General features: G+C 42.6%; 1 protein-coding gene across 9 annotated transcripts in view; it reads right to left on the bottom strand.

The window, feature by feature from the left end:
- ZNF143 (zinc finger protein 143) overlaps window positions 1–15,477 on the bottom strand; it is a 60,321-nt gene that overhangs the window by 16,844 nt on the left and 28,000 nt on the right. For 5 of the 9 annotated variants that reach the window (XM_075567073.1, XM_075567078.1, XM_075567074.1 and 2 more), the window contains 3 exons: window positions 9,172–9,291; window positions 5,702–5,777; window positions 2,928–3,053 (listed from right to left, as the gene is read on the bottom strand). In XM_075567073.1, coding sequence (XP_075423188.1) covers window positions 2,928–3,053; window positions 5,702–5,777; window positions 9,172–9,291 — 322 coding nt within the window. Of the gene's footprint in view, window positions 1–2,927; window positions 3,054–5,701; window positions 5,778–8,433; window positions 8,488–9,171; window positions 9,292–15,477 lie in introns of all 9 variants that reach the window. The other 4 variants (XM_075567070.1, XM_075567072.1, XM_075567075.1 and 1 more) reach the window with 1 other exon arrangement.

The following is a 15,477-nucleotide window of genomic DNA, read 5'->3' as shown; positions in this document are numbered from 1 at the left end:
TGCCCCGTTAAAATGTTACAGGAGACATGGCACGGTTCCTGTAACAGGTTAGCACACAGGATCAGGGGGTGAAAAAAACACAGTCTCTACCAATTGCCCGAGATCGCAATCTGACAGCCTTCCCACCCATCCCCCTCTTTCCCCCCCAGCTGCACTCTGCAGATACCAACTCCTAAAAGCAGGACAGCTATGATAGGCTCAACTATTTTATCAGCATCTCCTAAAATAAGATCACACAACACAATACAAATAAGTGACACAAAATAATGTTATCTGGCTGCAATGAGAACAGGTGTTAGAGCTGCATGCATTGTAATAAAACAGATTCCACTGAACCAGAGGTGTAACTTTAAAGCCAACAAACGAGAGAACCAAATGCCATTAGTCTCTGTGTTTGTAAAACGTATTATTATTGCATTTTGTACATTATTCTTGGCTCTGCTGCATGCCACCAGGAATGTCGGGTTTCTCCCCCTCCGCTGGCACTCCAGTTTTTCTGCCTGCTTGATTCAGACACTTTCTAACTTCAAGTGCCATATACACCTGGAGCCTTGAAGCACAGAACAGAATGTCCTGCAATGCCGCCCCGGCTGGAGAGTCTGGGAAGCGCTGACACCCTTCCCAAAACAAACGTCTCCTCCTTGCCAAGGGCCGCTGTCTGCTAGAGAACATTATGTAACGCACCGTTACTGCAGCAACAATAATCCTGCCATAATAAACAGTGCTCAGTAAAATGAGAAAGGTGCGGTGGAACAAGCTTTAAAGGGCAGGCATTTTTTAAATAACGGCAGTTTCCGTTCAGCCGCAGAACAATTGGAGCCAAACTGCATGCGCTTCTGTTATACATTATTTCAAAGAAATGAGTGTTAAAACAGCCTATTCAGACATTAGGGCTCAATGTACATAAAGCCTGTCCTTATACTACATGGACATACCGTGTGTACTGGAGTGTAGTGTGTATGTATATGTATGGTGTGTGTGTGTGTGTGTGTGTATGTATATGTATGGTGTGTGTGTATGTATATGTATGGTGTGTGTGTGTATGTATATGTATGGTGTGTGTGTGTATGTGTATGTATGGTGTGTGTGTGTATGTGTATGTATATGTATGGTGTGTGTGTATGTGTATGTATATGTATGGTGTGTGTGTGTATGTATATGTATATGTATGGTGTGTGTGTGTATGTGTATGTATATGTATGGTATGTGTGTGTATGTGTATGTATATGTAGGGTGTGTGTGTGTATGTGTATGTATATTTATGGTGTGTGTATATGTATGGTGTGTGTGTATATGTATATGTGTGTATATGTATATGTGTGTATATGTATATGTGTGTGCTTATATGTATTTGTGTGTGTATATGTATATGTGTGCATGTGTGTGTGTGTGTGTGTGTGTGTGTGTGTGTGTGTGTGTGTGTGTGTGTGTGTGTGTGTGTGTGTGTGTGTGTGTGTGTGTGTGCTTGCAATAGAAGAGGAAAAACACTTTCCATGTGTTGTCTAAAAAAGGGAAAATTCTGCCATTATAATACAGACACACATTTGTCTCCATATTATATTTAGTAGCTTCTAAGGAAACTGCAAACCTTACATTGTCACTTTCTGTATCTGAACGATGGCTGGTTAACCAGACTACCACGGAAAATATATCTTTGAAATGTTCTTTTACTTTCTTTCAATTCCTTTCTTGCATTTGGGGGCTATTTCTATATCCACCAAGGTATCCAATCGGGCAGTTTTCAAACCAAATCCTCCACTGACTTCAAATGGGAATTTGGGCCGAAAAACGTCCCAATCTGTTGCTTCGGCAGATATAGAAAAAGTCTCTTCGTAAGTACATTAATATATTATTATTCTTTATCTGTTAAGCACCAACATATTCCGCAGCGCGGCACAATGGGGGGTACAGAGTTATGTATAATACATAAACAGAATGACATATCAAATAACATCAAACAAGAGCAAACAGATACAGAAGGTAATGAGGGCCCTTGTCCTGAGAGCTTACAATCTAGATGGAATAAGGTTCAATGTTGGAACAAAAGGTAGAGTGGCTGCTCATTGTGGGATGGAGTATGCCTCAGGGTGGGGTATTGTCCTGCCACACAGCTGATCCCATTAAGCTTTGGGGTGGTGATGTTAGGGGGTCTTAGCGTGGAGTTTGATTCAGTTGCATAGCTGATCCCAAGAGGATTGGAGGGGGTGTTAGATGCTAGGGGTGTATCAGATAGGCTCCCTTGAAAAGGTGAGATTTCAGTGAGTTGTTACATGTCGCAATGCTGGGGGAGAGTCTGATGGTGCGTGGTAGGGAATTCCAGAGAGTGGCCAGCACGGGAGAAGTCTTGTAGGCCGGAGTGAGACGGGGTAATAAGGCAGGAGGAGAGGCGGATGTCATGGACAGAACGTAGGGGGCATTTCGGGATGAAAGCTTAGATGTAAGAGGGGTAGCGTTGTTGAGAGCTTTGCAAGTAAGAACTAGGGTTTTACATTTATCTAGAGCAGGGGTCTCAAAGTCAGTCCTCAAGGGCCATCAACAGGCCAGGATTTCAGGATATCCCAGCTTCAGCACAGGTGGCTCAATCAGTCCCTCCTTCATTACAGATGGCTCAATCAGTCCCTCCATCAGCACAGGTGGCTCAATCAGAGGCTCAGTCTTTGACTGATTGAGCCACCTGTGCTGAAGCAGGGATATCCATAAAACCTGGCCTGTTGGCGGCCCCTGAGGACTGAGTTTGAGACCCCTGATCTAGAGGATATGGGAAGCCAGTGTAGGGATTTGCACATCCCTTATTTTAAAAGCAGGGATAGTGATTGATGCAACTCGCTCAAAAGACAAATTATTCTCTTTGCTAAATAAACCTAGCAGATTAAGAGAGAGAAGGAAAAAAAAATGAAATATAGATATACAGTACAAGCTTATTGCACCTGTATGAGTTCTGATATGTTTCTGCAGGTCTCCCGAGGTCTTGAAGGACTTGGTGCAGTTTTCTTCTGAACACCTGTACGGTTTCTCTCCTGTATGCGTCCGGACATGGCTTTTTAATCCATAACCTGGCATGAAAGAAAAAAGGAAACAAAATATATATATTTTTTCAAAACCGACCAACTGAATCGTGTGTTTATTTCTTGAAAGTCGGAAGCAGGAATTGTTGAACCGAGCCCTGGAGAAAGATAGGACACGCCTGGAGACAGCAACGCTAGCTTTATTTGCACTCCACACAAAAAAAGGATTTGCTCAAACATAAAAGGACCGGTTAATGCCACAAACTCCTTTTGCAACTGGTAAAACAGCAAAAAGATAAGAAGCAGGAACAGTATGTTTGCCTAATATTCACTAGATTACTTCCACATGATGTGTTATGTCTGCCTATCAGAGAGCGGGTATAAAGCCTCTTTAACTGAAGGTATTGGTAGTTGTCAGTTGCACGACGTTCTCCGCTATAGCGTACAATTCTTAAAAGTTCACATATTTTATACTGGAATTTGCCATTTTCAAGAATAAACATGCCATTACATTATGCCGCTCATGCTGGGCTCACTAAATATGACCGCCGGTGTGACTTGCCAGTGCGGCTTTATAAATCTTTTCCTGCCACATCGTTAGAATTATGCACGTGTTCGTCCCTGATATTTGGGAGGCATTTCCAAAAGGCAGTATATGCTGCATGTTTTATGGGATGGGCAAGTATGCCAAAATGAGTTCCACTTTTTTCTTATTATTATTTATATATGTAAAGCAGGTGACAATGTATAATTCTACATTTTTACCTAAGCTGGCAATCGTTTGGTGCCCCTGTTATAAATCTGTAAAAATCCTGACGAAATGGCCGCCTTTCAGTTTCAATCAATCCTTTAGTGTAACTCAGCAGCTACAATGTATCCTGATATTACTACGGTAACATTGCCTATTGTTACAGTCTACAGCTCAAACTGCTGGGAACTTTGGCAACAAATGATCACAAACAGGAAAGTGTTGCAAAGATCTTGCACTGCTGAGGAAAGTACTAAAACCTGTTATAGAAATCAAAGGATGCTCAGTATATTAAAACTAATTAAAAACTGCATTAAGAGTTTTTTTTAAATTAAAAACAGTCACTATTATGTAATACAGTACTACAGTACTAATTTATTATTAAAAAAAAAACCATAAGATTTCCCATGTTTTGCCACTTTAAAAAGAACTTACATTATGAGACATAGTTTCATCATAGACGAGGTTGAAAAAAAGACAAATGTCCATCGTGTTCAACCTATGTTTTAAAGGGGCATCCCCTTTTTTCTTAATTTATAAACAGCATTTGATTTTCTATTTGACTTCATTAAAGTAATTTTTTCAGTTATTTGTCTTCTGTGAAAAATTAGTACATTTCCATTTTTTCAGGGTCAGTGTAATTCTAATTTTATGTGATACTTCCTGAACTTCTCTTTTATTTCGTCGGCTATACATGGCAGAATAATTAATTTACACAAAACAACTAAGTGTGGAATAAATATTCCTGTAACAAACCGTTGTATCATGAAAGGGATATAGTAAAGATAATACAAATCTGCTAAAACATTTGGTTATTAGGGAGTCACAGGTTAGACAGCGTTTTAAAATGCTTTTTTCACGTATGAATAACCCACATGTAACCAATATATTATGCCACTGGCTCATTTTGGTCCTAGGAGGAACTGCCCTATTTAAAGCAGCAAAAAGTCATATGCAGTGGCGAATTTCCCTCTACGCCCGATAGGCAAGTGGCGGCAAAATTTTGGGACGGCAGAATTTGGGAGCGGTATGCTCGATTGGCGCTTGTCAGCCGTGCATGATCACGCACGGCTGGCAAGCGCCACTGGGTCATGCGCGGACAGTATGGCGTCATCACACTGCGTCGCGTTGCCATGGTAACAGGATGGCACGGCGCTGGAGGCGTGCGGCATCAAGTAAGTGCCAAAGGGCGTTTTTTTTTTTTTAAATCCAACACTGGTCCTGTGTTTTAGTATTTGCACTTTTATGTGAATTTACCCTTCTAAATGGAATGTATTTAACCTCTAAGTACTCTAAAATGTATAGTCACTGGATTGCTAGCATTTGTATAATCCAGGGGTGGTAAACTCCAGTCCTCAAGGGCCACCAACAAGTCAGGTATTAGGGATAACCCTGCTTCAGCACAGGTTGCTCAGTCGACTGAGCCACCTGTGCTGAAGCAGGGACTGTTTGAGCCACATGGCACCAACATATTCCTCAGCGTAGTACAATATGGGAGTGAGAACAATTACATTGTGTGACAAAAGAGTGCATGTACGTTAAGACAAACTGAGACAATAGGAAGAAGACGCCTGCTCCATGGAACTTGCAATCTAGAACAGAGGTTCCTAACTCCAGTGCCCAAGGACCGCTAATGGTGCAGGTTTTAAGTGCTTGAGCACAGGTGGTTCAGCCAAAATGATTGTCCGGCCTGTGACAAAGAAAGGATACCCTTAACACTTGTAATGTTAGTGGTCCTTGAGGGTTGGAGTTGGGAACCTCTGACCTAAAAGATTGTATATTGCTTTCATTAAATGGGCAATGCCTCCTACGGCCAACATTGCCGCCCCCTACTTGGAACCGGCCCTTTAATAGCTCAACATGGTGCTTTATTACCCAGAAGGACAGGGGAAGGTCGGCCTGGGAGCTTGGTTACAGAGCACATATACACCGAGCGAGGTTACAATACCTGTTGCAAATGCTTTGCCACAGCCGCCGTGTTCACACTGGTACGGACGGTCGCCTGTGTGTGACCTTTCATGCACCTGTGAAAGACGAGGAGATGTCTCTGCGTTGTCACACTAATGCCGCCGGTTTTAAGGTTCTGGCATTAATTACTTATTTATTGTTAATAACCCAGATTTTTTTTTTACAAGAAACTGGAGTTCAGTAGATGGGAAAAGAGACTCTCTATGGTTTTAAGCGTATAGCAGTGGGAGAGGGAGTGAGAAACATGAGACGGGAGCAGCAGACATGGACAATATAGTTGTAGGCAACCTAGGCTAACCAGAGTGCGTCTTTTACATACATTTACTGCCACACACCACAATGCTACTTTTGCATTTTAAAGTTAAAGATCTCGAAAATATGATTACAATAATTTATACATTTTATCATAAATAAATCATGATCTAAAATAGCGAACGTCTCACTGTCAGACAAGGTTGACAATGCCTTGCAAGTCCCTTCAGCAATGCAGGGGTTAATACAGCCTATAGGTAGCCTTTTTGTTGGTTTTTTCCAAGTGTGGGAGACTAAACAGAACAGTACAGACCCAGGAGCTATTGGCATGATCTGAAGGGGTGTTTCAAACAATCCAGGAGGAGCAAAATATAGGGAAATAAAAAACAGAAAACAGTGCAAATTTAAGTGCAGACGTTGAGACTATGATGAAATATTAATGACGATATCTTGGCTCTGCTGGTCTATCTACTTACAAGATGTAAGTGGTAAGCATGCAGTTGGCAGATTGGGCTGCCACCCCAGGTAGTATCTGTGTATTTGTGGATATCCCTCCAGGCTTATCTCGTCAGGGTAACCATGGTGTACATAGGGAGGAAACAAAGCTACATAGCGCGATCTGTCTTTCCAAAAACTTTATAAAATGAATATGAACATATAAACATATAAAATGTGCACTTACAATGTGCTAGAATTAAAATAGCATTTATCACAATCACAGTGATTCTAGGGGGTTTAATCCGATCTCACCGCCTCCTCTCTGGCTCTGGATATCAGCTGTCTGCAGCCTGGAACGCTCAGCTCCGTTTCTCCTCCGGCGCGTGTGACGTCACTGCTCAGTGGAAGGTACAGCTACGGATCCCTCACTAGCTGGGCGAAACGCGTAGAGTGGTGTTTTGGTCTAGTGAGGGATCCGTAGCTGTACCTTCCACTGAGCAGTGACGTCACACGCGCCGGAGGAGAAACGGAGCTGAGCGTTCCAGGCTGCAGACAGCTGATATCCAGAGCCAGAGAGGAGGCGGTGAGATCGGATTAAACCCCCTAGAATCACTGTGATTGTGATAAATGCTATTTTAATTCTAGCACATTGTAAGTGCACATTTTATATGTTTATATGTTCATATTCATTTTATAAAGTTTTTGGAAAGACAGATCGCGCTATGTAGCTTTGTTTCCTCCCTATGTACACCATGGTTACCCTGACGAGATAAGCCTGGAGGGATATCCACAAATACACAGATACTACCTGGGGTGGCAGCCCAATCTGCCAACTGCATGCTTACCACTTACATCTTGTAAGTAGATAGACCAGCAGAGCCAAGATATCGTCATTAATATTTCATCATAGTCTCAACGTCTGCACTTAAATTTGCACTGTTTTCTGTTTTTTATTTCCCTATATTTTGCTCCTCCTGGATTGTTTGAAACACATCTTTCTACTTGGAACCCTGGAAACAGGTTCTACCAGAGGGTTTGAGCAGGGTTTCTTATTATTAGAGCACTAATATTAATTATTATTGCACTTGCACGTATCACTATTATATGTATTTAAGTTGTTAGCGCCTTATATTCACTTATTCACGATGATCTGAAGGGGACCACAGTTTGCCTAAGACTAAGGCCCCGCTGCATGCGCCCGCACGGCCGCCTTGCTTGCTGGCGGCGCGTGCAAGTCACTGCACCGCGATCTGCGGTAAACTTTTTCCGGCGCGGCTGGGGCGTGGCCAAAACGGGTCGGTAGGGCGGGGGCCATGACGAGGGGGGGGGGACTGAAACTGAGAGGAGAGAATGGAGGGGAGGAGAGCAGGAACTGTGGGGCAGTAAGAGACGGAGGGCAGAGACTGGGGGGCAGTAACAGACAGAGGGCAGAGACTGGGGGTGGGAAGTAAGAGACAGGTGGCAGAGACCAAGCGGGAACACAATTTACTAATAGCCGAACATGAGATTTCTCAAAACATGTAATTTCAGCATAAAATGTTTAAACCTCACAAATACATTATGAGCTATCTTGGGAAAGAGATAAAGGCTTCTCTTGAGACAGCTCCCCTCCTCCCTGGCTCACTGCGAGACCACGTGACGCGTCACCGCTGCAAAACACCAGAGCCTTGTAGCTCTGGCCGGCTGACGCGTCACAGCACGTAGTGAGCCACGTCGGAAGGAGGCAGCGGGACACCCAGACTGGAGGTAAGAGGTTGGTGGCTCGCGCACATGCGCCGCCGAACGCAGCGGCTCCTCAGCCTTAGGTTACCCACCACTGCTGAACAGACAGAAAAATCAGCAGTTCTGGAAACACGGTGAAGGGTCTCCTAGATACAGGAGGGCTTGTTTACAGTTGTGGGTAGATGTGAAGCAAGCAGAAGCACCAGACATATTCAGTGGCAATTACAAAAAGCACCAGTCCCACTTTATTGGTCCAAAAAACCCTAAGTATTTAGTTATTACACACAAAGTCACCCTTACTTTTCTTTTTCGGTCCTGATCGCACACTTCATTCTGAAATTGTCCAATAGTTATCTATTTTGGAGACAAATCGATGCAGAATCATTTTGGCGAGGGCCCAGTAAAGCATTTTATTTCTCTATTTAATTGTAATAAAACTGCCCTCAGTACTGCATTATTGGACTTAACGCACCAATCTTTCCATATGTATACATACAATCCGTGTGCCAGCATTTGCCGCATATCCCCTGATATTTGCCATAGGGCCAAATGGCATGAGGCCTTTGGGCCTACTTAGTTATCATACTTAAGTGTTCGTTTTAGAAGTGCTTTACCATAAATGCCACTTGGTAAGTGAGACTGGTGCTTTAATAGATTAGAAATAACTTGATGATTGATCTGCTAACACCACAAGTCCCATAAAAGGCAAAATGGTAGCCTTGTGTCCAGTCATGGTATAGATATGCTAACTACTTCATTTTCCGTCAGTTTGGTTTCTTTGTGTGCAGATTTCAGTGCCGCAGTAGTGTGGTAAAATGGGTGTTGATTCAGTTTTACCCACGAAAACAACCTATTAACATACTTACTGCTCTCAGATGAAATGAGCACACGTTATTGAACGCTTTTGAAGTCATGTACTGCACGACTACTTCTTACACTCATTGATTGAAAGCGTGGATGTAAACGCTAAAGCAACTTGCACCCCAGTGAAGGTCGAATGAAGTATTTTGTACATGCGTGATCTACACACCCGGTTACCTTAAGATGGTGAGCAGTTGTATATAGCTTCCCACAGCCATCATAGTCACAGCGGAAGGCTTTCTCATTAGTCTGTTGAATCTTTGCTGTCACTCGGGGGCCGTGTCCTTGTAAAACAATCTAAAAACAAACAAAACGTGGTACAGTTAAAGGATTTCTATTACAAGGAGAAGTTGACGTGTGAATGAAAAGATAAATAACACTGGGTGTCACCATAGACTTAAGAACGCCCAAACATGAGCCCATAAGAGGAGATACTACTTAAGTAAGAACATATCATTTTACGTTGGTGGTAGAACATCATTATGGTCATCCCCATATTACTGTCCCAAATTGCAGAATTCATTCATTAAAACTAATGTGCTTCCTTTTCAGTTTAATGAGAAATCTCAAAAGACAAAAATACCCAATGCTACATCCAATGTGACAAAATACAGTGTTAAATACTTCAATGTTAGTATTCTCATGAAAAAGGGTCATTTAGATAACCCCTTTGTCCAATGCGTTATACGCTTTCAGCCACGTCACGGCATGACCAGTATGCAGGTCCGAACACTACCTGTGTAGTAGCTTGTAGGGACTGTGTGGTCATTAATGAGAAATCTTACCTTAAGTACTGACTATTTCAGGTAAATGAGTCAAAGAACATTCTATTGCAACGGCTGAATACAAGAGAGAATCGGAGGATATACTGCTTATTCAGGAAACACAAAATGGCTGACATAACCTTAAGCCAAGAGAAAGACGCAACGTCATCTTTTGAAGCTTCCTATTGGTCGGATATTTAAACGCTCAACAAATACACCGGTAACTTCACCGCTGAGTATCTGTGGAACCGGGGGACCCCAGCGCTACATACATATAACGAATAGTCCACCGCTCAGCTGCTCTAAAACAAACGTGGCCTTGTAGGTGCACCTAAGGGGAAAATAAGATATCGGGGGATCCCCAGAGGGGAAGGAGACAGCAAAGCCCCTTATTCAGTGCACAACTACTGAGGAACTAGATACCTTTAAAAAAAAAAAAAAAAGATAGATAGAATTGGGTTACTCAGGTGAGTGTATCAACAATGTATGAGGGAAAGCAACAAATGCTGCATACTTTAGTTTAAATCTCATCAGTTTGAGTCTGTATCAGAAAAGGCAGTATGTAAAGATGTGTAGCCTAAAATATAACTTAATAAATGTGCTATAAAATAAAATGTCACACAACCGTTCAGGTTTAAAGGATATTCCTGTTTAAGCACAAAGTTGTGAAGACGATTGCCTACTGATACTGTGTTTATTAATAGTTTGTGTACAGAAAATGTATACATATAAACCTTAAAAACTGAATAACCCCCCTGCAACCATTAAAGTTTTCTATTCACAACTTTCACATGGGAGAGAGAGACACGACATAGGAAATGACTTGTCAGGCACCATTGAAGTTAGTATCCCTGAATGTCAAAGGCCTCAACAGCAAAAGTAAATGCAGACTGGCACTAAAGGAATTTAGAAAGTCGAATGCGGACATTGTTTTTATACAAGAGACACATTTCGACTCCCAAGAACCCCCAAACACTTTTAGCAGGACATATCCCATCGCATTCTATTCGTCTTTCACCAGTAAGAAAAGGGGGGTCACGATCTTGATAAGACAGGGTATTCCTTTCCAGACACTAGAGGTCAAGAGAGACAAGGGAGGGAGGTCACTGGTAGTCCACGGCCTTCTTTCCGGCCAGCATATTACATTAGTAAATATATACGCACCTAATGAGGGACAAATCTATTTTTTAAAGGAAACATTGGAATCAATGGGGGAGAACCAAGAACAGCTATATATCGTAGGAGGTGATTTTAATAGGGTCCCAGACCCGGATGTGGACAAGTCCACACATTTAGGGCATCTACACTCCGCAATGACTTACAGTGTAGCAATGAAATTTAGACTGCTCATCAAAGAATTTGGCTTCTTAGATGCCTGGCGCTGCTCGCACAAATGGCAGAGAGATTATTCTTTCTATTTGCCCCCGCATGACTCATACTCTAGAATTGATAATATTTTTGTATCTCCAAATATCCTAGAAGTATTAGTCCACTCAGACATAGGGCCTATTACTTGGTCGGACCATGCCCCGTGGCTATTCTGTTTGATCCACCATTCGCCAAGATTCAGTCATTTCCATGGAGGATGAATGACTCTTTACTAAACTACACACAGAATAGCTCACAAATTGGAGACTCACTTAAAACCTATTTTCGCTTAAACAATGGATCTGTAGAATCCTCAGCGATTCTATGAGAGGCACACAAGGCCACCATTAGAGGTCAGCTTATCTCAATAGCATCATACAGAAAGAGAATAAAAATGGAAAGACAACATTTTAACGGGAAAAATTATAAATTAAGAAAGCTCACATAAAAAAAACCCGTTGAGGAAAGTATATAAAATTTTGAACCGTGCAAGGTAGGAATTTAAGATATTACAACAAGATGTAGAAAAGGCCCTTAAGTGGACCAGGCAGATGTACTATGATAAAGGTGATAAAGGTGATAAAGCAGATTGTGTATTAGCCAAATATTTAGAGGGATTAAGGCGAGGGCTTCAGTTCCCGCTATCAGATTAAAAAATGGGGGGGGGGGGGGGGGAAATATAACCACTCAAAGATCGGAGAGGAATTTGCTAAATTTTATACGGATCTTTACGATCTAGACAACTCAACCCCGAATGCTAAAGTCCCGGGCTTGGACCAGATTGAGGATTATCTGAGAGATTGTGCCCTCCTGAGGATGATTTTAAGATTTTAAACGCCAAGACAACTCCGGAAGAGCTGGGTAAAGTGGTCGGATCTTTGAAACCATCGAAAGCTCCGGGCCCAGGTGGTTTTGCAAATCTCTACTATAAAACATTTATAGGAATTTAAGGACCTTATCTGTTGGATCTATTTAATGATTTCCTAAACGGAAAAACATATTCCTTCTCAGATGACAAAGGCCAACATAGTGGTGATCCCTAAAGAGGGAAAGGGTCCTATGTTGTGGTAGCTACAGGCCAATCTCACTACTTAACACAGATTTGAAAATCTATAGCAACATTCTAGCCAACAGACTGAACCCAATACTCCCAAGATTAATTCACTATGAGCAGGTGGGATTTGTGAGTGAACGCCAGGCATCAGATAATACATGGAAAATTATTAATGTTATTGATCAAAAACACAAATCCAAATCGAAAGCTATGCTGCTGAGTCTAGATGCGGAGAAAACTTTTGATAGGATAAGGTGGGACTTTCTGGACAAGACACTAGAGGTATTTGGTTTCTCCGGAGCATTTCTACAGGGAGTCCGTGCTCTATATCAATCGCTAACGGCTACCCTAAAGATCCCAGGAGGGGAGGGAAACCTAATAACAATTAAGAATGGGACTAGGCAGGGGTGTCCCCTCTCTCCCCTTGTTTTCGCTTTTACAATCGAGCCTCTAGCGGCCACCATCAGAGCCTCCCCAAACATACAAGGGATCAAAATAAAAGATGATTGTTATAAAATATCGTTGTTTGCAGATGATGTTATTCTTACTATAGCTAACCCATTGACATCTCTCCCGAATCTGCAGTCCACTCTTCAGGGGTTTGGTGAGCTCTCCGGGTATAAAATAAATATGGGAAAATCAGAAGCTCTAAATTTGACGCTAACGGAAAAGGAGGTCGAGGTGCCCAGATGACATTTTGATAATAAATGGAAAAAGACTCATTTTAAATATTTAGGAATCTATCTAACTAGAGATTATAACTTATTATATAAATATAATTACCCTGATCTATTCTCCAAAATTAAAAAAGATCTACAAGCCTGGAATTCCCATTGTATATTTTGGATAGGGCGTATAACAGCAGTTAAGATGAATATTCTCCCCAGGCTTCTGTACTATTTTCAGACACTACCGGTAGCTGTCCCTCATTCAAATATAAAAGAAATTCAGAATCGAATTATGCAGTTTATTTGGAAACATAAACAACCGAGGAAAGCTAGATCAATAATGTTGGATGCCAAGGAAGGAGGTGGTATCTTTGTTACAAATATTCTAAAATATGATATAGCCTCCCATATGAAACAAATGGTTTACTGACACTCCCCGAGAGGAGTTTATGCCTGGGTGTTACCTGGAAAGCTCGCTAAAAAACCCGATTGGGCTGTCGTCTATGTTGTGGTCTAGACTTGGGACAGGAGCCGGGTGTAACGCTTGAGCTGCCCACGAGCAAGACAGGACCCCGGTACTGAGGTGGGGAAGTATTGAACCATGCACCCACAGCAGCGGAAGCGCGCCTGGCAGGCGGATTGTCAACGTAGCCAGGTCTGGGTTGGACAGAGTGGGTTAGTCCAGATACTTGCCGAGGTCTTGGGTTGGAGATATTAGAATGGTCAAAGTCCGTATAGCCGTAGTCTGGGGTTGGAGAGGTCCGAATCGTAGTAGTCCATGTAGTCGTAATCAGGGTTGGAGAAATCAGCAGAGTCGAGGGTAAGATGGGGTCAGTATCCACAGGAGTTTCCAAGTACAAGCCGGGTCGGTACACAAAGGGTTAACTGTAGAGAGAATCACAAGACAAGGAGCAAGGCACAACAGACGTGGAAGCACAAGGCTACAACTAGTTCTGCTCAGTAAAGCAGGAGTGAATGAGCAAGGCATTTATAGAAGACAGGATCCAATGAGGCAGGGGGGCGGAACGGAGGCACGGCCTCTGCGGAGGCAGAGATAGGCTGCAGGAGACAAGTGGGCAATTAGAATACTTGCCACACAGCTGGGGAGCGGTGCACGACCTCACGTGTGCGCACCGTGCGAGAGAGAAGCGTGGCGCGTTCAAGGGGGCGGAGCTAAGCTACGTGGCAACATAGAAGACCTGCGCGTGCACTCTGTAAGCAGAGCAGGGGTGTGTGCACGCGCTGGTGCCAGAGCGGAGGTCTGTGCGGCGACTGGTAAGGAGGGAACACGTCGCAAAGGACGTGTTCCCCGATTCCTAACACCGGGAGGCAGCCGGAATCGACAGTAATTGGATTTACTCAGAAAATTTGGCAGATGGGGAAAAAAAGAAATATAAGGTAGTGTCGACCCCCTCTAGGCTCACGTCTCTGTTTGGAAATCCAGAGTTTAGCCCGGCCTTTCAGGGTCAGGGGTTTGAAGTTTGGAAACAGAGAGGAATTCTGGAGGCGGGAGATTTACTAGAAAAGGACCAGTTAATGTCTTTTGAGGAAGTGACGAGAAAGTATGGGCTACCCCAAATTGAGCTTTTTAGATATATTCAGGCTCGACATTTTGTGTCAGGGCCTCCATGACGAGGAATTTCCTAGATATACACGATTTGAAGATCTATGTAAAACAAAAAAATACCAAAGAGGTTTGATATCATCTCTGTACCAGGGGCTAACTCTTAAAAAAACAAACTCCAACCATAAATATATGGACCAGTGGGCTCTGGATTTCCAGACTGAAATAACAAGGGAGGATTGGGAAGGCATCTGGGATAATGCAGGTAAAACCTCTATATGTACGGTAACTAAAGAGAATATATATATATATATATATATATATATATATATATATATATATATTTATATAAAATCTTGCTACGTTGGTACTACACCCCCAAAAGATAAAAAAAACGATGTTCCGGGGACAACCGATAGTTGTTGAAGGGGTTGTGGCCAATTCGGAGATTTAGCACATATTTGGTGGTACTGCCTAGTAATGCGGTCGTATTGGATGACAGTTTTAAAACTAATAAAAGATGTGGCTGATATAAAAATCCCAATAAAACAGGGACTAGAAGATTCTCAAGAAGCTGTGAATCTAATCCCAATAAAGAAGTAGGGAGAGAAAGGGAACAGAAAAGAACTAGATTCAAAAAGGATAACTGGAGGAGTCCAGGGAAAGGACAGATCAAGGAATTTGAGCAAAGGGAAAGAGGGAACGGTAATGAGGCGAGGGAGAATAAATCAAAGAACTCAAGACAGAGGCAAATGAAAAGAACAGCCCCCATATGCGAGTAGACGTGACAGTGTCCACGAACACAGGGGTCACGGCTATCGTGGAGAATTTGATAGGTTTCAGAAGGATATAAGATCCCCAAGCAGGGAGGAGAGATAGAGGTTTAGAGAACAGAGAGAGAGAAAACACGAGAAAAGAGAAACCCCATTCCCAACCGCAGAAGCCCTAATATTGATGATAAAGGGAGAGGGGGCTCAAGAAGATCTAAAGAAAGGGGAAGTCAGATGTTACAAACTAGCCCAATTTGGGAGAAATCCAGCAAGGGGCGAAGTAACATTCCTTTTT

Source organism: Ascaphus truei, chromosome 12, assembly GCF_040206685.1.
Source record: "Ascaphus truei isolate aAscTru1 chromosome 12, aAscTru1.hap1, whole genome shotgun sequence".
Classification (NCBI taxonomy): Eukaryota; Metazoa; Chordata; class Amphibia; order Anura; family Ascaphidae; genus Ascaphus; species Ascaphus truei.
This window is presented reverse-complemented; position numbering and strand designations above follow the sequence as displayed.